Genomic DNA, 22,473 nt, shown 5'->3' on the forward strand with positions numbered 1-22,473 from the left:
CAGCCAACTGCACTCCTCCCCCTTCTCCTTGCCTATATCTTTTGTCTCTCTTAAGTATCGGTCCCTATGGTCTCTTAGCAACAAATGGGAGAAAATTCCTTCAGAGCAAGAAGCAAAAGGAAAAATCATAACCCCCAACAACAAATGACAGCAGAAAAAAGTGTAATAATTGAACCTCATAGCTTAACATTGGGATCACAGTTCCATAGGCATCGCTCCAGGGAAATCCAAACCTGCAGAGATGTACAAAGCTGGGGATCAAACCTGAGTGTTCCAGACTACTGTGTGCCCAGTGTGAAAAATGAGGTTCACTTTCTTGGTATTTTTTTATTAAAATAATTTAAGACAATAAGGAAAACAGAAATAAAGCAAAGAGTCTTGGCCAGGGTGCCTGGCATGTGCCCAGAAAGCACACATTAATTCAGAAAACACTTCTTTAAATGTACCAGTTTGTTACATATTCAAAAGACCCTAATGCATTATTCAAACATTTCTCTTGAGTTTGAATTTCTCTGTTGAGTTTCAACTTCTCCCCAATCACTTTATCTTGTAGATCCATCTGTGAGTGCATCTATTATGTCTGATAGCATAGGTTCAATAAATTTCTCTCTTGGAGCTCTGGTCACGCCGTCTTCATCTGGATAAGATACTGATAACAGAGGTTCAATAAATTCTTCCTCTGGAGCTTTGGAGTCTGTCCTCAATATCTTTATCCAGATAATTCAAGAATGTGGGAAATTTCTTGATTATCTTTCCTATTCTTCTGGGTTTGCTTACAAAAAGCATCTTACATCACACAGTTTCTATTTTAATATTATGCTATAACCTAAAGATATATATACACATTTATCACATTAATATTTCTTAGCTCCATTAATAGCGGAAAATAAAAGAAACTATATTAATACAGCAAAACTTTCCCACATTATACATGAAATGAATGAGCAAGGAGACTGGCTCCTTTTAATGCCTTCATTAAGATCAGCTCTAGGTGGGGGCTCGAGGGGTTGCGCACACCACTGCTGCTCCCGATGGACAATGCAGGGGAGGAGTTGTTCAGGGCTGGAAAGATCCTGGGAAGATCCTGTTGGGCTCGTGGTCTATGGGTGTCTGTCTGGTCGAGTGCTTTTTAAGTTATGGTGACAAGGTGGAACCTAGCTCTGATTGGTGTGAGGTTCTCTATAGTTCTGCCAACCCAGAGTGGTTATTCCTAGTCCTTGGTTTTGTGTTGGCTTGTTGTTTTTAGGGGTTTTATATCTGTTCCACTTCCTCTGGGTGCTAAGGCCCATGGGAGTCTTCTTTATTTGCATGCCGGGTGGTGTCATGGGTTGCCATGCAGTTGCTACGCGGGAAGCGGCAAGGAGCCGCCTGAGCGGCAGGGGCAGGGGTGATTGGTCAGAAGGTTACAGTTTCAAAGAAAGGGGTCCCAGGTAAGTAACATTTAACAGAGAAATCATTTAGGAAAGGCACTTGCAATTACAATAACGATAGATCTGATCTAAATGGTATTTAACAGAGAAAGCCTTACCACAGGCAAGGTAAACAGTATTCAACTGAGAAGGCACTCCACAGTAACAACCCAGGAACTTGTATTTTATTTCTTACAATACATACAGCATCCATTTTAATATTTGCAAAAAGCCAACTTTATTTTATGTAATTATAACACAAGGATGGATGTGAGCACTAAAACAATGTGGAGTGGAAGGAGTTGGGGAGGACATGAAGTCAGACATGCCAAAAGGGTGCAAAAGGAACTGGTCATGGGTAAAATGGAACCGGTCAGTGAGCTTGGCCTAGGCAGTCAAGCTCCAGGCAGGGGTTTCAGGCAGGCAGTGGGTTCACACAGGTGTCTGCAAAGCCACCTGGCAGCAGCTGCCCTTGCATCCTGCTTTATTTGTGCTCAGCTGGTGCGTTCCAGAATGATGTGACAAAACAGAGTAGAACGCCTTGTGTTCCCTGTTACTGGGTGTCTTGGGTTATGTAATAAAAAAAGAATGTTTATTCTATTCCATCTGTTGAAACCCACTGGGGAGGTGTTTTCTTTATCTCTTGTAACTCCGGGGGGAGGGGGTGGGTGCCTTCCGGTAATGGGCCAGCTGTTAAAACCAGGTGGAACAACATTCCTTATCTCTTCCAGGACCCATCCTCCCTCCAGGGGGATATCTTCTGTTAATGGGCCATTAAGGCTCACCAATGACATGACACATTACATCATCCCATTGTGAGATACTCCACTTAGTGGGGGGAGCCCACCGTTCCTACTCAGATAAAAACTGAGACCCAGGAACACCAGGTATTTGGTGTTTCCACTGGATTCCCAGAGGAAGACCGGACCCATCTCACCAGTACTGGACCCTTTTCTACAGGATCACCTCTACTCCAACAGAACTACATCTACTATGGTTCTTCCGAGCTTGTCTCTTGGCTAGCTTGCTCTTCAGATACCATATAAACGAGTTACTCCTTTGGGTCCAGATTTCATTCAGAGACATGATCTTGCTTGGAAGAAGGAGCGGACTCACACTTGGTGGTAATTAGGAAGGTGTTTATTCAGGGCGAAGCCCAGGGTGCAAGAGCATGAGTGTGAGCAAGTATTTTTGGCTCTTACCTCCTCTTAAGTACAGGGGTGTTATTGTTGGAAATGAGGGGGAGTGATGTAGATAAAGGGAGCATTGACATTGCCGTTTTGGGGCAAAAGGGGTGTGGGGATACCTGAAGCCTTGGCTGAGCCACCTGGCTTTGCCAGGGTACTCAAGTACCAGGGTGTGTCAATGGATAAGATACAATAGAAGGTACAATAGACTGGGAGAGAGCTATTGAGGGGGTACAATGGGGATGGAGAGGCCTATTGAGGAGATAATGACAGGGATTAAGGAAAGGGGGTGGGGGTAGGAACGAACTATTACAGAAACTCAATAATAAAAATCATACAGAACTTTAGAAAACGCAAAATGCACATTGCAACAATCTACCACTCCAGCAGGACTTAATTTGGACTGCTTCCAACATCCTGACCAACAGGGTGTCAGGTTGTATTTCTGACTGTCAGGGTTTCTAGGATTTTTGTGTGTGTTTGTTTGTTTGCTTGTTTTGGGTTGTTTTGAATTTTTTTTGGTTTTTTGGGTGTTTTTTTTTTTTTTTTTTTCTGTACTACTACATTTGTATTCTTAATATTCCTAGTAAAGAACTGTTATTCCTATTCCCAAATCTTTGCCTGAAAGCTTCTAATTGCAAAATTATAATAATTTGGAAGGGGAGGGGTGGTTTACATTCTCTATTCCAAGGGAAACTCCAGCTTTCCCTGACATATACTTGTCTTCCCAAACAAAGACACTGAGAATAAAGCCATCATCCCTCGATACATGAAGAGCTGCCTAGAGAACACAGAGGTGCGATGCAAAGCCCAGCATGTGCTGTCCCCAATTTACCAGTTGAGCAATCGAGGTGACACATGCAAACATCTCCACCATGAACACATGCAGCAGGACAAAATCGGGCAAACAGCCAGGGCAGGAGCCAGACCTCCCCTTTTCACAGAATGCAGCCTGGATTCACAGAGGATGGCCACTGCTCTGTGGCTGGTGTCCCCAGGTGCCATGCCAAGGGGCTGGAGGTGCCTATGGTGCCATGGTCCAAAAGGGCTCTTAGCATCCTGCACAGGGAGATACAGACTCCTCCAGCACTCAGGGGCTCTTATCACACACCTCCAGCTGGGCCAAGGGAGGGGAGATGTAGCAGATTCTCTGATGTAAACAGGACTGGGCACTGCAGGAACAGGAGGAATTGCCAAATTCAAGTGTTGGATGAGGTCCCATGAAGTCTGGCAGCTTCAGGGTATGGGAGGTCATTGCTCAGAGGAGGGGAGAGCGAAGTTTGGTGGGGTGGTACCCAGACACAGTCCCAGCTCTGCTCTCCAGGTCATCCTGCCCCTCTGGACTGTGCCTTGCTCACTCAAACAAGCTGGAAGTGCTGGGCACACTCAGTCCAGCCAAGAGCAGATGAGGGGATCAGAGGAGTGGGGTGCAGACTGAAGACCTTCCAACCCATCCCAAACCTGCTTTTCCGGAGTCAACCTGCAGACTGAGCAGGTGAGTACTGGCTGTCTAAAAAGTACTGAATGCTGTGACCTTTCCATCATTCCTTCTTTGCTTTATAATCTTCAGGCAGTCCTTGAGTCTTGCAATTCCCACTTTCAGCAGTGAATCCTGTCTCCCCTCCTGTTGATTGACTGTGGATATGCTGGCATCCAGAATGGAGAGAGTAGAAAGTGAGACCCTGATGGATGAGGTGGAGGAGATAAGTGGAAGAGGTGAGTTTTCAGAAGGGAAGAGGAGGGGGAACTGTCCTCTGTTGAGGAGAAAATGCATCCTGCTTCTGCTGTGGGACAACTACTGAAGATCAAAGCACAGGGCTTGTCCCCAGACTAGGCTTTTCATGGGTTGGGGCTTGGTGGCTGCAACACTCCCAGGTGAACTCTTGGTGCTTATCTGTAGACCCAGTTCCAGCACCAAAGACCCCTGAGCTGACATCCTTGGCCCCCTCCACTGCTCACAGAAAGAGAGGTGAATTTGTGGCTGTGGGTTATGGGTCTTGGGGTAACGTCTACCGTGATTGACAGTGGTTTGTACCTTTACCTGCCTGTTCTGCTCTTACAGCACCAGAGACATCCAGGCTCAGGTCCAGGTGGCTGCACTGCAGGTGTGCACCCACTCACTCAGGTGCCTCCTCCTCCGGGAAACTCAGATCCCCTTGGCCAGGATGTGAGCAGGCTTCTGGGGCAGGGACAGGATTGGGGCAGCAGGGAGGCAGGGACAGTCCAGCTAGGGGAGTTTTCCTGCTACAGGGAAAAGGGAGCTCACCCTGTCCCTTCTTTTGCTGGAGTGGATGCAGCCCCGGGGCTGTCTCTTCTGAGCAGCTTCTCCTCCTCTGTCCTCAGCCGACGTGACTCTGGACCCAGACACCGCCAATCCCTTCCTCATTCTGGCCAGTGACCAGCGAGGGGTGGGACGGGGGGACGAGTGGACCTTGCTGCCCGACAACCCTGAGCGGTTTGACACGGAGCCATGTGTGCTGGGCAGCCAGGGCTTTGCTGCAGGGAGACACTACTGGGAGGTGGAGGTGGCCAAGGCAGGGGACTGGTGGGCTGTGGGGGTGGCCCAGGAGTCTATCAGGAGGAAGGGGGTCCTCAATTTTACACCCCAGGAGGGGATCTGGGCTGTGGGGCAGTGGTTTGGACAGTACCATGCTTTCAGTGATCCTGACTGGACACCCCTGCACCTTACCTGCCTCCCCAGGGCCATCCAGGTCTGCCTGGACTTTGCAGACAAGCAGGTGACTTTTGCTGATGCAGAGAGTGAAGCCCCGATCTTTGCTTTTTGCCTGGCCTTGTGTGCTGGGGAGAGGCTGCACCCATGGCTCTGGGTAGGGATGAATTCATGGCTCAAGCTGTGCCCCTGACAAGGAGGGAACATGGCAGGGCAGGAGAGAGACTGGAAAGGTGAACGCCATCATCTTGGGTCTTGGTGCTGGGAACTGGGAGGGTCTTGCATCCTGCTGGCTTCTCCTCATGTAGATCCTCTGGCCACCAAGGGGAGGACTGGCAAGCCACAGAGGTGGATGCCACAACAGAGCCTCCTTCATCCCCCCACCCCTTGGCTGGGACTGCAGGGACAATGGGGAGCACAGAGATTCAGTGCAGGGAGGAGATTGGTGCCCGGTGGTCCCATGGCAGGAACCACCATTTAGTGCTGGGGCATTGCAGAGCTGCTCTTTATGAGGCCATGGAAAATATAGCAGAATCTAGCTCCTCCAAGGGCGCTGGAGTAGTGCCTCTAGCATTTTTCAATTAAGTTAAAAAACCTCATAGCTGGATACTCATGATAAGGCTTATCTTCCCCACACATACAGAGCCTCTCCTTGCCTCACGTGCTCAAAGCACATTTCTAGCGGCAGAGCACTAGTAGCAATGCAGGGGCAGCAGGAGGGGCAGCCCAGGAAGGGAAGGAAAGGAAAATGCTGAGCTATGTCTGAAATCCACAGGAGAGGCAATTCCCACAGATCTGCTATTCTCTGATCTCACCCCATCAAGGTCTCACCTCACAGGACTGTGCTAAATGCTGTCCTTAGGAAAGGAGAAGGTGGATGTAGGTGAAGTGGGACATTGCCTGGGTCCAGCCTAGATTTCATCTCCAAACACTTTTCTGGTTGGTGCTTCTTTAGTGCCACCTCAGTTGTCGTCATTGTGGTGTCATCTGGGCACAGGCAACAGTATTGGTCTCCCTGTCCTACTCCAGGACCTGCAAAGAGTTGCAGTTCTGGGTAAAGCCCAGGTATCTGCCCCTAGAGCTCTGCCCTAAAGCCTCTTCCACTGTGGTAGCACCAAGACTGGGGAAATCCAGGGATCTCTGCTCCCAGTGAGAGGCACTTCATACTCTCCATGGGCAGGAGCCTCTAAGACTGTCCTGGTTTTGCTTGGGATAGAGTTAGCTTTCCTCTCAGTAGCTGGGACAGTGCTGGGTTTGGGATTTAGGGTGAGAATAATATTGACAGCAACAACCAAACAATCAGTTTTATGGTGTTTATCCAAGCCAAGAACTTTTCAGTGTCTCATGCTCTGCCAGCGAGGAGCTGCACAAGAAGCTGGGTGGGGAGCACAGCCAGAAAGCTGACCCAAACTGGCCAGAGGGATATTCCACACCATAGAATGTCCTGCCCACTGTGTAAACTAGGGAAACTGCCTGGGAGGGGCGAATCACTGCTGGGGAATAGGCTGGGCACAGATCAGTGAGTGGTGAGCAACTGTACTGGGCATCACTTGTTCCACTTGGGGTTTATAATTTTTTTAAATTAGAATTATTATTACCATTAGTATTATTACATATAACTTTGTCTCAATTATAAAACTGTTTTTACCTCAAACCAAAAGTTTTTGCCTTTTTTTTTCCCCATCCCCCTTGGAGGGTAGGAGTGGCTTTGGAGTAGCCTTGAAGTGGCTGTGCAGTGTTCGTTCAGTTGTCAGCTGGGGTTACACCATGACAGAGATTCACAGCACAATGTTGGTGTATGGAGATGGCAAATTGTTAGTTCTGTATTTTTGTCCTTTGTAATGCAAAACACCTTGAAAGAGTTGTGCTGTGCATTTAGGGACACTTACCTCAATCAAGAAGAAGAAATTCCTTTCTGAAAACCAGCTCAGTCCCTCAGACTGGAGAAAAGTTGGGATTTTCAACAGATTGATGTCTGGGAACCTCTTCACTGGACTTTTGTGGTTTGGAGGGGGTAAATTTTGTGCTTTGGCTTCCTTTTTGATGTGCTCCCCAAAAATTAAATTAAAAAAAAAATATCTCTGGGAGCTGAGTTGCAGAGTTACAGCATTTGTGTGAGAAATACACAATTTCATGTAGAATTGCACCAGAAAGACTCAGGGGAATTTAAATTCAACTCTCATGTGCTAGAGGTCTCTGCATGCTGGATTCACAATGGGTAGGAAGGCTTAAGGAACACGGGGGTCCTTGAGCAAGGCTGGACCTATTCATGGGCTCTGAATGGTTTTAGGGAGACAACCAGGGTTGGGAGGTTTGTCCCATACCCAGTGTGGGCACAGACAGCACATCACAGCAGTGATCTGCCTCTCAACCAGTGCCTGGACATGGAGGCCACAGGGCAACTCCCAAGCTCCCAAAGCCTATGACTGCAGGGTGTGATCAGATCCCTGGGACACTCCTGCTCCCAGGGAAAAAGGCTGCAGCAGTGGGCAGTGGAGGCACCTCAATGAACATGCTCTTCTCAGCACTGGTCTGTCAGACATGATCCAAACAAAGCCTGCCTGGATTTGGCACATCAGCCAAGCAACTGTGACTGAATGCCCTTCCCATTAAACTGTTTCCTTTTCCCCAGTGAGCCCTTTCTCTGGGACTTCTGTTCCTTTTATGCTGTTCTTGCTGTTGCAGATGCTACTTTTTCTTCCCCCCATCCTGTCAGATTGCTATGTGGCATCACAATTTTATTTTGAAGGGCTGGCTAAGCCAACCATAGCACTCACGTTTTAAAATCTTTTTTACTTTTAATATAAACAAGCCCAGAAAACCCTTGAATTCACAGCTTGGCTAGGAAACTCATCCAAGGTCTTGCCCAAGGCTAATGCCTTGTCCAGGACCTTGGAAATGCATCCAACATTCGTGTTGCAGTGCTTTGAGTGGCATTTTAAATGTGTAGCTTCACAATCTCCAACCCCCGCTTCAAGTGTGGCATGACCAGATTTGCTACAGAGATCCAGAGCAAGGTTGCAGGGGATGTTGGACCTCCTCACTGCTCCACAGAACAGGGAACAATGGCTGCCCAAGTCTCTGCCCTGAGGTTCCATGCCCTGAAGCCCCTGCCACGGTGCTGGCCTTGGATGGCTCTCAGAGCCAGCTAGTAGTGAGCACTCAGAGCAAGGCTCCTGCCCTGCAACTAGCTGCCAGCAACTCTTGCACACTTGGGCACAGCTGAGACACAGCCTGGACACAGCACGAACACAGTTAGACACAGCTCAGACACGGCTCTGACACAGTCTGATACACCTTGGACACTGCTGGACATACCTCGGACACAGATGGACACCATGACCCAACCAGGGCTCGGATGAGAGTGAGGGCTTGCAGCTGTGTCTGGTGTCTCCCACAGCCCTGGAGTGAGGGGCTAGGCTGGGGGGCTGTGGGCAGGCCTGGGTCAGGCAACTCACAGGGGCAGCATCAGGAGCCTCTATGGGGTGGCACCATGGCAGCACCATGGTCACTCCATGCAGTCCATACACAGCCCTGGGCCCAACCAGGGGCTGAAGGACTCGATTTGGCCCAAACATCATTGCCTTGCTTGGCCAGCACCAGGCAGGCTTCTGTACATTGAGAGATAAACTGCCCAGACATGACAAAAGCCCTGGGTTTTGTCCAACTTTGAAACCTTCTGCTGGGGCCCTGGGGGCTGCCCAGGGCAGCTGCACTGAGCAGGCAATACTGGGGTACTCTTAGGGAGGCAGCCTGGGCTCTGCAGTCCCAGCCCCCTCCAATAACAACACAACAGCCCGAAGTTTCTCTCACTTTTATTTACATCATTGCACAGCCCATTTCCCCAGAACACACTGGAACGTGGTGGGTCAGACACCGATTGCCCACATCCATGAGCTGAACATCTCCTCTCGGAAGGAGGACAAGACTCAAAGAGTCACTATTGGGTCTTGCAGGGGAACATGCAACAACTCCAATTATTGGCAATGACAATAAAGCCAAGGATGCTGAGTGCAGCCATGGCCACACAGCAGCACAGGGCCGGGCCCTCACTGCCCCAGCCAGGGGCTCCTGGCTTTCACAGTTGCATATTTGGATTGACAATGGGTTTCTTAACTGGAACACTGGCTCCATTAAGTCCTTACCCTGGGCATGTGCTGTGGGAGAGAGCATCCCTCATCACCTGCCAGAACTCAGTGCATTGTGGGGCCAAGCTCCTGGGAGGCAGCCAGGGCTGGGAAGGTTGAACCACACCCCACCCCACCCCACTCCCCCATTTTTCTTCACTGGTGATGTCCTGGTGACAAGGGGGTTGTTGGGAAGTGGCTGAAGGAAGGGGCACCCAGAACAAGGCACAGAGCAATGGTGCAGAACCTGCTGCCATGGAAGGGGTGTGCAGAGCAGGGAGCGTCTGCGTGGGAATGGGATGGGACTGGAGCAGGGACTGTGACTGGAGCTGGGCTGCCGCAGCCTCTCCACCAAGAGTACCAGGAGCAGAATAAGCCCTGGATAAGTGCATGACTGGGAAAAGGGCAGACACCCAAGGGTATGTGGAAGAAGGGAAGGGATAGTCAGGGGTCTGGCCAAGAGAGAGAAGTGGGTATGTGCAGCCTGGCTGTAGCAGAGGACATTCACTCTGCGTTCACACCAGCCCTCATGCTTGGAAGAAAGACCAGTTCAGAGCAGCCCTCAGGGCACAGAGAGGCTGCTGCAAGATGTGTCAGGGAGAGGAGATAGAGGAGAGCAGACATAGACCAGGGCCCAGGACTGAAGCAATCCTGTTGGGCAAGATGGCACACTGGGCCCTACTGCTCAGGCCACCAGCAACTTCCAGCTCAGGGTGAGGGAAGAGATAGGAAACATCCTGCTTTGCAGCTAGAGAGGAGGAGGAGGAAGTGCACACGGTGCTTTGAATTCAGGAAATTACAGATCTCCATCTTGCCGGGCATTGCACTGATCAACTTGCTTTCAGCAAAGGGGCAGAGGGACATAGTGCATGACCACCACCACCCACTGCAAGGACACAGACCCCTCAGAACATGCCTCCTGCCTGCTCTCTACCCTCACCACCACGGAGCCAGAGCCCAGGCTCCAGCAAAGCAGCTGCACACACATCTGGAGCACATGGCAGGACAGCATGACTGCCAGTGCTCTTGCCAGCGTTCTTACAGCCTGTGCCACTTGGGAGGCTCAGGAAAGCTCAGCACCAGGCATGGGCACTGTCTGGCAGGGTGAGGAGGTGGCAGAGGCAAGGACCAAAGCCAAACCATGGGGACTCCTGGCAGAACATGCACTCTGAGACAGAGGACTTTGAGAGCTGCATGTGCTGGAAATGCAGGTGAAAGAAGAAGGAGGAACACCAGCCTCATGGAACAAGGGACCCAGAGCCTGTTCTCTGGAAGCCAGGAAACTGGGGGTTTCACTAGAGGACACAACAGGCAGGCAGCGATGAACCCAATCCCAGCAGCTCCTCTGGAATGTGCAAATAAAGCACAGAGACAGCCAAGAACACCTGCATCCTGCCAGCGCTGCAGGGCACGGCCTGTCTCCTAAGGTACATGTGAAACTGATGCTATGGGAGGTCCAGCCTCAAGGTGGCAAAAGGACATCAGCAAACAGAGACTCCAACTCCCACCTTCTGGACCCAGGAAAGCTCTTTTCTCCATCTTTTCAAAGCAAAAGGCAATGGTGGGTTTAGCTAGTATGGAGCCATCTCTCCCCACTCTTGGATCCTCCATCTACCTTTGCCAGACAGACCAAGAGCTGAATGCGTCCAAGTCCTAGGGATGAGCCAGGATCTCAAGGAAAGCATTTTGTGAGATCACGTCTGCACCGGAAAAGATTCTCTCATTCTGAAACTGATTTTGAAATTCTCAAAATTACAGTACTTTACAATACAAAATGTCTCCATTTGGTATTGCATCATTTTACTCCTTCTGGGATTATAATAATTATTAAAAACACTCAACTTTCTAGAAAGGACAGAACACCACAAAAGAGACCAAAGAGTAACGGGAAGGCTGCTGCAGTATATCAAAACAAATTTAGTGCAAAGGAGAAGGGGACTTTCAATAATGGTTGATGAAAAGTGTTCTTCATATGCTCATTTGGAGAAAAGGCATTGATTTAACCTCTGAATGAGATCAGGTTGCCAGCTTCTATCCTGAAGCTTAGAACATCAACACAAAAGGATTGAAACACAATATACATGGCCATTAAAAAAAGATATTATATATAGATATATGTATAGAGAGAGGGAGATGTTTTCCATGTATAATATTTCATTATAGGAAAGTGTCCCTGCAGACAGGCATTTTCTGCCATCAGGCTCTTTTGGGCCATTTCACACACAGATGTTGATTATGTGTCTCTTTGCCAAGTTCTAAAGCATGAGTGCAGAGTCCCTTTGAGTGGGATGATTGTTTTCCAGTGTCCCCACAGCTGCCACGTTCCCTGGGCCTGTGGAGACGCTCGACTCTCCACCTTGGCTGGCTGTGGGATGGCTCAGACGGTGGTCTCATCTGCGGTCTTCTTCATGAGCTTGGTGGAGAGGAGGGAGTGAGGCACGGGATGAGGGCTCCGCGAGGCTGGGATCATCAAGCGGACTTTCTGGTTGGTCCTTCGCCACTCAGAGTACAGCTGGCAGTGGTAGCGAAACGAGACCTGGCGGGCGAGAATGCAGTGCTCTGTCACCAACCCTGCCACTTGTGCCAGAGCACACACAGGGACAGCCCAATGCCAGCACCCCTTTGCCTCTGGAGATCCCTTATCCTGAGGCAAGGGAGACAACATTGACCCCCAGCATGGTTTGGGGCACTCCATGTCCCCAGCCTCTGACGAGCAATCAATCCCTTCTTGGTGACACCAGGCTGAGTGGGGCACAGCCAAAGGTGCCTTTTGGGCAGCACTAGCAGAGTGGGATGGAGTTTGCTCAGCTGGGTTTGGGTCCAGGCTGGTGAAATGCGGTGGAGATGAGCTACAACTCACCCCTTCATCCAGCCCCAGGCTGCAGCCAGCACCTTGGGTGAAAAAAACAAGGGTCTGAATCCAACCAGCCTCCTCCCATCCCACAGATCCCAGGGGACCTTCTTTGTCCTGCACAAAAACCTTCCTTCCTTTGTCTGCAACAATAGGACAGGAACTGGACTCATTTTTTCCTGACAACGTGACCTGGGAGACTTAACCAGCCAGAGGGAGACGGGAGGATGTAAAGGCTGAAGGATCTGGAGCAGCCCAGCAGAGACACGAGCTGGCCCTGCAGTTTCAGAACAGCCCTGCGAGGGGAGCTTCGAGCTCGGATTAAATATTGAATCCAGTTAGCCACTGATCTAAACCAGGCTTTCTTACAGGAAGCATTTAGCTGGCAACTAGGACGTACCAGGAAGTGCATCTGACAGAGAAAACTCAGTAAAACTATTACTTCTGGATGGGTCTATGACACATCTTATGAGAAATGAAGCTGTGGCACTGAGGTAACTGAGCTTATTGATCTGTGCACACCCCTCCTTCCTGTTGCAAAAGGACTGTGGCAATAAGACTGTTTGCTGACAAACTCATGTCCCAGTTTTCAGAGAATGAGGAGCTAACAGTGGAAACCTCAAGGAAGGCTCCTGCTCCTCACGAAGGAGCTGCAGCCTTGGCTATAGCCTCTCACAACCCTCACACTGGTTACAGCCATGAATCCCCTTCCCACATGTCAGCCCCTTGTACTGCACAGCCCAGGGTTGAATGAGCTGAGTATGAATAAAGAGGCTTCACCTAATGTCCTCCTCTGCTCGAGGAAAAGTGAAGCACAGAGAATTAGAGCCATTTTAGCCAGGACTTGTTACTGCACAAACATTTTCCCATTTCCTCCAGGTTTCCAGCCCCTCCACCAGTTCCCGAGATAGAGAAGATGGAAACACTTCCTCTTAATGTTTCCAATTTTAGCTTGGCTTCCTACAGAAAGAAGCTTCATGCAGGAATGTGCAGCATGGAAACTTTCCTTCATGGTTCCCATGCGAGGAGTGGCTCCAGCTCTTCCCCGAGGCACTCTCCTCCCCAGAGCAGGCACTGCTGCAACACCCACTCATTCTACCCTGGCTGCCAGGTCTGTGGGGAAGAGTTGTAGGGAGTGTCCAGCCCCAGGGGAAGGGGTTACTCTGAGAAACTGGAACAGGAGACAACATGGAAATGGACTGGGGAATTTCTATTGCCCACAGGACTGCCAGCTTTTTGGGTTCCACTATTTCTCCTGCATCAAGTGCACTTTGTTCCTTACCAAAATGGTGTTTCCCTGCAAGCAGTTGGAAAAGGGCATTGATAGGGCACAAGCACACACAGGGCTTGGAATGGGACAGCCAAAATCGAGATCCAAACCCAGAAGTCCACCAGGCAACACAAGACAAAAAAAGTGAATGGAAAACAGAGGGAAGTCCCTGTCCTGGCAGTTGCTGGAGAGAGCAGCCCGGGGGCCCAGGGGAGGGGCCAGGCAGCCCCACTGAGCCCTCCGCTTGTGCCACACCCAAACTTTCATTTGCTCTCCAGCTCTTCTCAGCTCCCTGCAAGCTACAAGCTCCTCGTGCCCTAATTCAGCACATCCAGAAATGTCAAACAAGGTGTCTGGAGGAAGCTCTCTCCCAGCACAGATCAGTTCAGCAACCAGACTGGCTCAAGCGCAGATTCCCAGCAACCCCCAGTGCACCCCATGCAGCAGTGAGCCAGGGCAGGCTGGCTACCAAGCCTTGACTTGAGGCCGACCACACAACCCAGCATCAGAAAAGCCATAGGTTTCCCCAGGGCCAGACAGTTCCTTCCACACACCTTAAAAATACTGCATAGGAGTTTGTTTAGTTGTGGCCAGAGACCCCTAAGGCCAGTCTGCAACCCAGCTGGGCACGTCCAGTCTGTGCTGAGCAGCAAAAGCACAGAGGGACATGGTAAATTATTTAGGAGTCAAACATGTTCCATATTTTACTTTTCCCCTGCACTGCTCAGGTACCAAGTTTATGTTTCTTCTTGAACCACAGATGGGCCACTGCCTGACTCAGCTCCAAGCCCTTCCCATCCAGCCCCAGCCCCATCCCTATCCCAGATTCCAGCACGTCTGTGCCTTGTCTGACACTTGGGGAACACTGTGACAGTCTGGAAAGCAGATGACCAGGAAGTGGTTTTCCATTCTCAGCAACAACTTTAACAGCTTGCACATGAAGATAACTAAATGGACATTCAAGTAGAAGAGCCCAAGGTGTTCTCACACAGAGAGGCAGAAATAGCAGGTGGCACTGACAAGGTGTGAGTCAGTGCTTCCAGATGCTGTTTGAACAGGAGCAGGACCCTGGCAGATGGCACTTACCAGTGTCCAAAGGATGTAGATCGTGAAAAGTGCTATAGTGAGTGCTATGAGTCCAATGGCCTCCAGCCGGCTGTTGAATTGCAAGTGGTCCTGGGCCCCACGCAGACACAGCCAGCCCGAGATGGCCGCCAGTGGAGTGATGAACAGGAAACACACCATGTCACAGAACAGGGTCCTCTTCTCATTGCGGGGCCCGGGGTCCTTCAGCCACTGCAGGAAGGACGGGAGAAGGGGATCAGTCTAGGACAGGGAGTGTGCGCAGCAGGCGGGAGGAGCTGGGGAGCTCTCACCTGCGCTGTGCAATCTGGGTGGACCTGGCTGACTCACATCAACCTTCTCCAAAATAGAACTAGAGAGTGTCAAGTCTAGGTTCAACAACTAACAAGGGAAATGGGAGAAACAACTAAAGAATGTGTACAGGGGAATCCTGGGCTTTCCTCTGGAGTAGTGAGGAGCAGGCACTGCAAGATGTCAGTTCAGTGAAGCCTGGCTTAATATGAATCTGACAGGCCTTTTGACTGAGCTTCAACAGAAACAGACCCAGGACTCTAACTGGTGAAAGGACTGTAGGAAACAGGGTCACTGGGGTCTGCAGCAAGGCCAATCTATAAGGGCATCTGTCTGAAATCTAGCCCTTGGGTTCCTTTGGGTGAATCACAGTACTTTAGGAAATCTCCAAATGTTTCTTTCTTTTGGAAGTCCTAACTTGCTTCCAGTGTGGGTTCATTTTAGACACTTAACTTCAGCAACAGCAATTGTTCTATTTTCCTGGAATCATGCTATTTTCAGCCTTTCCTTTCCTTTTTTAGAATAGCAAGAAGCTGTGGTTCCTACAGACACCAAATTGTTACAGCACATCTTTACTGGGATCTGTGTGTGCTGGCTTGCAGATTCTTTCTTCTCCTCACAAAGATGACTGCCTCATTCAGGATTTTTAAAATTTTATTTTTAAATAAAACTTGGATAATAGTGACAAGGCACAGGCAGAGCAGGGAAGAGACTATCAAGGTCTGGGCCGTCAGGCCAGACAGAGTACGGTACCTGCTTTTGAACAGACAGCTTGGGACGGGACCCACCTGGGAACTCCGCACACAAAGCTCCTTTCCTACTCAGAAATCACCATTTAAGGAGCAATATGGAAGTGGTGGCAGGTATGCAAGAAATTAGTGAGACCTCAGCACAGGTAACCTGAAGACGTGGCTGGCCAGAGGCATGCAGAGAGAGCAGGCCCAGAGGGAAACAGGGCAGGGGGCACACAGGTGAGTGCAGCTTTAACTGCAGCAGGGATGTTCAGTGAGACAGAGCAAAGGGCAAGAATGGGACTGGAAGTACAGCCAACTTTTGTGGAAATGGGAAAGAGAAGGGGGAGCTGGCATACCTGGGCATGGAACAGGGGCGTAGCTGGGCCGGTTAGAGCCACAGGAACAGCAGGCTCTGCAGCACCTGGGATGAGACACTGAATTGCCCATGAGCAAAGGAGAGGATGTTACAATGACAGGTATGAGCCTGGCCAGGAATTTCAGCTGAGAGGGCTCATAACCACAATATTTTAGGGATGTGACCATCTGAACATGCCTGTGGTAACAGTCAAGGAACTTTCATTGATTCTAAAGCCATTTGGAGCATGACTTGATGGGCAGACAGCCAGAAGACAACCTCAAAGAATCACAGAATCACTAAGGTTGGAAAAGACTTCCAAGATCAAGTCCAACCATCAACACAGAACCATATCCAAACCATGTCCTCAAGTCATCCACACATTCTTTGAACACTTCAAGGGATGGTGGCTCCACCACAGTACTGGCAGCTTGTTCCAATGCCTGACAATCCTTTCCATGAAGGAATTTTCCCAATATCCAACTAAACCTCTCCTGGCACTCCTGGAGCCATTTCCCTCTCACCCTGTCCTTTGTTCCCTGGGAGCAGAGCTCAACCCCCACCTGGCTGCATCTTCCTGTCAGGGAGTTGTGCAGAGCCAGAAGGTCCCCCGAGCCTTGTTTTCTCCAGGCTGAGCCCCTAGAGCTGCTCCTGGTGCTCCAGACCTTTCCCCAGCTCTGCTGCCCTTCTCAGGACACACTCCAGTGCCTCAGTGTCTTTCTTGGACTAAGGGGCCACCCCAGGATTTGAGGTAGAGCCTCACTAGTGCCTAGCACAGGGCAATGGTCACAGCCCTGGTCCTGCTGGACACACTATGCCTGGCACAGGCCAGGTGCTATTGGCCTTCTTGGCCATCTGGCTCATATTCAGCCACTGCTGACTAGCACTACCAGGTCCTTCTCCACTGGGCAGCTTCCAGAGCAGGCAAAACTGTCATTTGGACAGGAGCTGGGAGAAGGGAGGCAGACCTGCAGGTGCCCCCTTGTATGGTTCTACAGAGTCGTCAGTGTGATGAGCTGCATGGGGACAATAAAGACTACACATGCAGTCTGAGCAGTTCTGGGGGAAAGTGAGGGTGAACACCAATTCATTGGCACAGGAAAGCTGCTTCCATACACAGCATCTCCCAGCAGCCCCAGTGCTCAAACCCAGCCACGTGCCAGGCTCTCCCCAGTCCAACCAGGACAGGGCTGCCTGGTGACACAGCACTCAGGTGAGTGCCAAATCACCCCATCTGGACCAAGTTCCCTCTATCAGCAAGACCAGAGCACCCCATTCCCTGCAACAGGACGTGTTGGGGCATTTTTGACCCTTGTACATTAAGAAGCTTAAGTATTTTACTGCATCTTAATTCTATTTATATTCCTTGTGACTTTTGAAACTCCTTCCTCCTGCCCAAGATGGGAGACAAACATATAAAGGCAGGAAGCAAATTAATTTCCTTTTGAAGTAGTTGATTTATTTTGCCAATATGCACTGATACAGTAACAAAATGGAACACAAAAGGCCACTCTTAAGGGTGTAGCCTTTCTGGCACAGCAACACATGGGTGCATATGAGACTTTAAATTTTACAAACAATCCATAAAGTGGTCGGGTAGATTAAATAATTTTTCTAGGGAAAACTATCAAGTAAGCATGGGAAAGCAACAAAAACACAACTTGGTGTTCTTCCAGCAGCTTCCACACTGCAATCATTTCTGAGACTGAAAAGAAGGAGGCAGAGGTGGCTGCTTGCTGCCATTTGAGCTGAGTCCTAGATCCTGCTTGAAACAACTTCTCTCTGCTTGTGTGATAGAATTCTGGGTACAATGATATTTCTTTGTCCTCCAGCATGTTCCTGATGATTCTCCAGAAGTAAGATCAGCAGGGCTGTGGAAAGGAGCTCAAGTCTTAGAACCACAGCAGGGCTATGGGATGATGAAAAGCTGACCACTGGGTGCTGCAGTGCCTTTGAAACTTGGCTGAGCCTAGGTGATGGGAGGCAGGAGGGGAGCAGGCAGTAAAAGGCATCAGGACATCATCAGCTCCTCTGGAAGCCAAGAGCATAACTCAAAGCATATCAGAGCAGCCTCTCAGCCTGTCCATGCCAGCACCTGCTGCTCCATGTATCTCAAGGCTGGGCTGCATTCTGCCCCTCGAGACCAAGGGTAGTGGACAGAAGAGGGACTCTCCCAGCAGCATTCAGCACCTTGAAGTCTGTCTGGGGGCTTATAAATGGGTGTTTTAAAAATCAGCTTTCATTGATTCTTACAGCTGACTTACCTTGTATGGCTAAATGTCTATGGCCATGAGCTGTCAGCCTGTTTCATAAACACATCCCATGCAGCACTCAGCCCAGCATGACACTGGAGGGACCAGCACTCTCCAGCCAGCACGTGCTCACACCTCTCCCTGCCTTGCACCTGGACTACTCACTTTGGTGGGCATGAGTCAGAACCAGTGTGACCTGCCAGCCTCACCAGCTGACCCCGCCAGAGCTCCCCACATGCTTCACAGCTATAGCATGATGGCAAGCCACCACACCATATAACTATTTGGCTGCATTACAAAACATCCCACATGCTTTCTGCCCACCAAACGGCTACCCTGTGGCTTCTCAGGTGCCTGTAGATTTTCCTTCCACTGCTGACATGGTGCCTGGCTATAAAAGCCAGAAAAAAAATCACGTGACCTTGATGACTAGCAGCACTACTAGCCCTGTCCTGAGAAAAATGCTGAATCAAAAAAATACAGCTTCAGCTGAGGGACTCTCACAGTCCTTCTCTGGGCCTGCACCAAAAGCATTTTACAGGCCATTGAGTTCCATGGGCAGCCCCAGCAGAATGGTCCTGTTTCCTTCACCAAGGTGAGAAGGAATGTTTTCTGAAAGAGTACCTAGAATTCAGGAAGCCAAGACCCAGAAATGCCCCTAGCCCCGCTTGCAGAGCAGTTAAATGCTGCAGCACAAAGCTGCCCCTCCTCATCCTCCTTTCCCCACCTACCTGCCACCAATGCTCCACAAAACTCCACAAACCAAATCTCTCCATATAAAAGCATGAAAGTCTGCCCTACGCCGTCAGCTGCTGGGAAGCGCAAGGCTGTTGTTTTGGTTTTTCAGCCTTCTGATTGTTTTTATTCTTGGACTGGAGAGTTCTCAGGCATTGTAACAAAAACAAAGACTGATGTTTGGTAAACACATTCCTTTCCAGGGGGAAAAACAAATTGATAGACTGCTGGTTTGATCACTGGGGTCAGAGGGATGTTCCTCTCATCCCCCAATCCTTGACCAAATCCCAAAAACTATATAAATTGAGATTCCCAAAATAAAGCTCTTTTTCCTTTGCATCTCACATCCTGAGGGGTGAGTGTAGTTCTCTTGCAACACAACGCTCTGGGCTGACCCAAGAGATTCAGGAGCACTCAAAATGGTGGACAGGAGAGGAACAGATCCAAGAAGTGCTGCAGGTCAATGGGACACTTTCCTCCAGAGCAGCACATGCTTCCGTGGTTGGTGGCACCACGGCAAGTGCCACACCATGACATGCCCCAGTATGGGCTCACAGCACTGCCAGCAGCTACACCTCAGAAAAAGCTCACTGGGTTCTGGATCAGCACAGACAAGGCTGGAAAAAGTGCTGAAGATGGACAAGTAAGGAAGACAAATGCTGGTGAGTACCAAGAGTGCAGGAGTGACTTATTTCCCATTCTGGCACAAACAGACCATTGCTTTATGCAGACCAATGCTTGAGACTGCACAGGGAAGTGCCAAGAGGATCTCATGTTGTACCTATGGACCAGCATCTCCAGACAGCAAACTCAAGTAAAGAGAGAAAGGAAAGGATTAGAGGAGACGGAACTCAGCTGAAACCAAGAAGGATTTGTTTTTCATTAGATCCAGGAACCTAAAAGAGGCGCACATTGAGCAAGGAGAGAGGTGGGCTTGGGAAGGCAGACAACAGTGCAGTTGAGTTCAGCAGAAGAGTTCAAGGAAAGCAAAGGGAAAAGTCTGTCTGTAAGGAAGATAAGGCTGGAGGAAGGGTGGGGGAGAGCTTCTATCACAGCTCAGTTCTCTGAACTGGAGGAGGGGTTGTGAGCGGTGCACCAGGCACTGCGCCAAGGCAAAACTTCTTTCCCTAATAACATAAACAGGAGCAACATCACAATTCCTGCCTGCCAACCTCCCTTTGCACGTCCCAGGGACATCTCTGTAGCACCTCCCACAGCCACAGAGGTGCAAGAGAGTCAGGAGATGAAGCAGAAGGAGTGCACGTGACAGACCCATGGGAGGTGTCCCCTATTCTATCGTGACCTGCACAGTCAAGTAGATCCTCAGAGAATTTCAAACACATTTCATTGCACATGACATTGTGTTCAAAAGCTGTACTTTCAAGAGACAAAAAAAACCCTACATAAAATACCAAGTTTAAGTGAATCAAAAGTATTAGCAATCATTGAAAAGTAATCACCTTTAATCAAAACTGCACCATAGACTCCAAGAAAAACAACAGGAGCAAAAAACTGTCAGGCTCCTGTGCAGCACAGCACCCTTGGAAGGAGAAGCTGTGTTGTGGAGGCAAAGGAGCACACCAGAATCAGTAAAGCAGCCCATTTATAAATAAAGCTGTTAAAACACACATTGCTGGAAAACACCAGCACTGAAGACATGGAAGCAGAATTTTCTTGGGACTCCCTGATGAGATTTGCTTACAAGGACAGAAATAGGAAAACAAAAGGTGTGGCTGGACTGGTCCAACAGTGACTGGTTCACCGGAGAAATCTATTTTGGAATTAGTGAGATGTCTTAAATGAGTTTTGCCTTACCAAAGGTATTAAATGCTTGCAGAAGCATTATGATCAAGTCCTGCATTATACTTGTTTGCTTTCACCATTAGAGTATGTTGACTTTCAACTGCCCAGTAATTTTAGCAAAGCCAGAGCCTTTGGTCTCTGCACCAGCAGTTTGTGTCCTCTCTCAGAACAGAGATCTGAAACCTCCTGCCTGCTCTCCCTGGTATTTATATTATGTGTGAAGAAAAAATACACCCTTCCTCTGGAGTATGGAGTGATCTTTGCTGGGACTAAACAGCTGCTGCTCAGACACCTGCCTGACCTGCAACCCCGGGACACTTCCATAGAGACCTGGGCTGGCAGCACAGACCTGACCTGACCCCTCCCCATGCCAGGACAACCAAAGCTCAGAAACCAACACTGACTCACAGTAGGGGCAGATGGTCCCAAACAGGAGTCTTTGGGTGTCAAGGTGGTGTTTCTCTTCAGCCCGTTGAGAAATACTCAGAGGGGACAAAATTAACAATAGTTTGAAGCTAAAATACTTTACAAGCAGTCAATGAACTGAAGAGAGAAATGAGAGGGTGGGTACCAGAGTAAAACACACAAAACAAAGTGGCCATGAAAAGGAAATACTTTTGCTGGTAACCTGGGAAAGTAAAAATGGGCAGGAGTGGGCTCAGGTACATCAATACAGACCAACCCACACACCTACCTCCCTCTGTGGGCAGTGGACTGCAGTGGGAGAAGGCCGGGAACTGTGCAGAAGGGCTTGTGACTGTAGAAACACAGCCACACTGTCACCCCCAGTAACGTTTTCTGGAAACACACAACACATCCAATACAGTCCCAAACGCCTCCATCCACACAGCTCTGCCTGAAATCGCAAAGGATAAAGTATCTCCAGCAGGAAGACCACTTTGTAAGAGAAAACAGGTTTGTGATGGATTTTGCCCCAGACCAAAAAGATGAGTTTATGTGAAAGGGAGAACATTAAGGACAGAGGCAGGGAAGGCAATATTTTGACTCATACACAAGCTACCTGTAACACTACTTATCCTGGCTCTCCTACAGCCAGGAAGAGGCAAGTTCCTCCAGACAAGTTGACATATCCTAACTTAGCCTCCTAAGGAGGCAGCAATTAACTGATCACAAGAGGTATTTCCCTTCTCTCTGTACATTATATAGAACTTTAAAGAACAAGGTCTGGCTGAGGGACATTTAAGGCATGAAATGTTAGGACAAATAAACTTAGTCATGCCTAGAGAACTCTATGACCACTTGTGGCCTGGGAGAAAGAGCTGCCTAGGCTGCAGCAATCCTTCAAGTCCAAAGGCCTGTGCTCCTCCTTCTACCATATCTTGGACAACAAAGGTCCAGATACTTCCTGAAGAAGAATCCTGGTAACTGGGCATTTCCTGTGCATGACATTATTAGACCAAAAAGGGAAGTACTTCCTCCAGGAAAGCTGTGTCTCCTGCAACTTCAAACACTTCAAATATCAAATGCCAAAATCTTCTAGGAACCACAGAAAATATTTTGCCTTTTTTGATTATGCCAGCCAGGCTGGCTAAAGTGTCCTGGAGTCAGGTAACTTCCCTGTAAACATATGGAGGCCGATTAAATTAACAATCATATAGGAAAATCAAGTATTGGAAAACCATCCCTCTCCAAAGCTTGGCCATTGTCTTCTCTGCTGGGGATATGCTCCTCACTCAAGAACCCT

At 49.3% G+C, this 22,473-nt stretch overlaps 2 protein-coding genes across 13 annotated transcripts in view; one reads left to right on the plus strand and one right to left on the minus strand.

Moving 5' to 3' along the window:
* Window positions 1-336: 336 nt before the first annotated feature.
* Window positions 337-13,767, plus strand: LOC310920341 (E3 ubiquitin-protein ligase TRIM7-like). 9 transcript variants are annotated; one of them, XM_083880221.1, is made up of 3 exons: window positions 337-4,091; window positions 4,167-4,312; window positions 4,940-6,955. In XM_083880221.1, the coding sequence occupies exons 2-3, from the start codon at window positions 4,240-4,242 to the stop codon at window positions 5,458-5,460; spliced, it is 594 nt and encodes a 197-aa protein (XP_083736347.1). In that variant the 5' UTR covers window positions 337-4,091; window positions 4,167-4,239; the 3' UTR covers window positions 5,461-6,955. The 9 variants fall into 9 exon arrangements, 3 of the variants coding, with proteins under 3 accessions (XP_083736347.1, XP_083736348.1, XP_083736346.1); XM_083880222.1 differs by having other exon boundaries at window positions 338-4,091; window positions 4,203-4,312; XR_014591972.1 differs by lacking the exon at window positions 4,940-6,955 and adding an exon at window positions 12,617-13,767 and having other exon boundaries at window positions 339-4,091; window positions 4,200-4,312.
* MARCHF2 (membrane associated ring-CH-type finger 2) overlaps window positions 8,928-22,473 on the minus strand; it is a 34,576-nt gene continuing 21,030 nt past the window's right edge. For 3 of the 4 annotated variants that reach the window (XM_083880215.1, XM_083880216.1, XM_083880217.1), the window contains exons 4-6: window positions 15,980-16,057; window positions 14,602-14,811; window positions 8,928-11,930 (exon numbers count right to left, since the gene is read on the minus strand). In XM_083880215.1, coding sequence (XP_083736341.1) covers window positions 11,772-11,930; window positions 14,602-14,811; window positions 15,980-16,057 — 447 coding nt within the window. In that variant the 3' untranslated portion in view covers window positions 8,928-11,771. The remainder of the gene's footprint in view (window positions 11,931-14,601; window positions 14,812-15,979; window positions 16,058-22,473) is intronic. The other variant, XM_083880218.1, reaches the window with a different exon arrangement.

Source organism: Zosterops lateralis (genome assembly GCF_965231275.1).
Source record: "Zosterops lateralis genome assembly, chromosome: 29".
In the NCBI taxonomy this organism is placed as follows: Eukaryota; Metazoa; Chordata; class Aves; order Passeriformes; family Zosteropidae; genus Zosterops; species Zosterops lateralis.

Excerpts from the sequence above, each read along its gene's own strand:
- LOC310920341 (XM_083880221.1), top strand. The coding sequence starts at position 4,240 with ATGCTGGCATCCAGAATGGAGAGAGTAGAAAGTGAGACCCTGATGGAT. Across the intron at positions 4,313-4,939 it reads GGAGGAGATAAGTGGAAGAG|CCGACGTGACTCTGGACCCA; the intron begins GTGAGTTTTCAG and ends CTCTGTCCTCAG.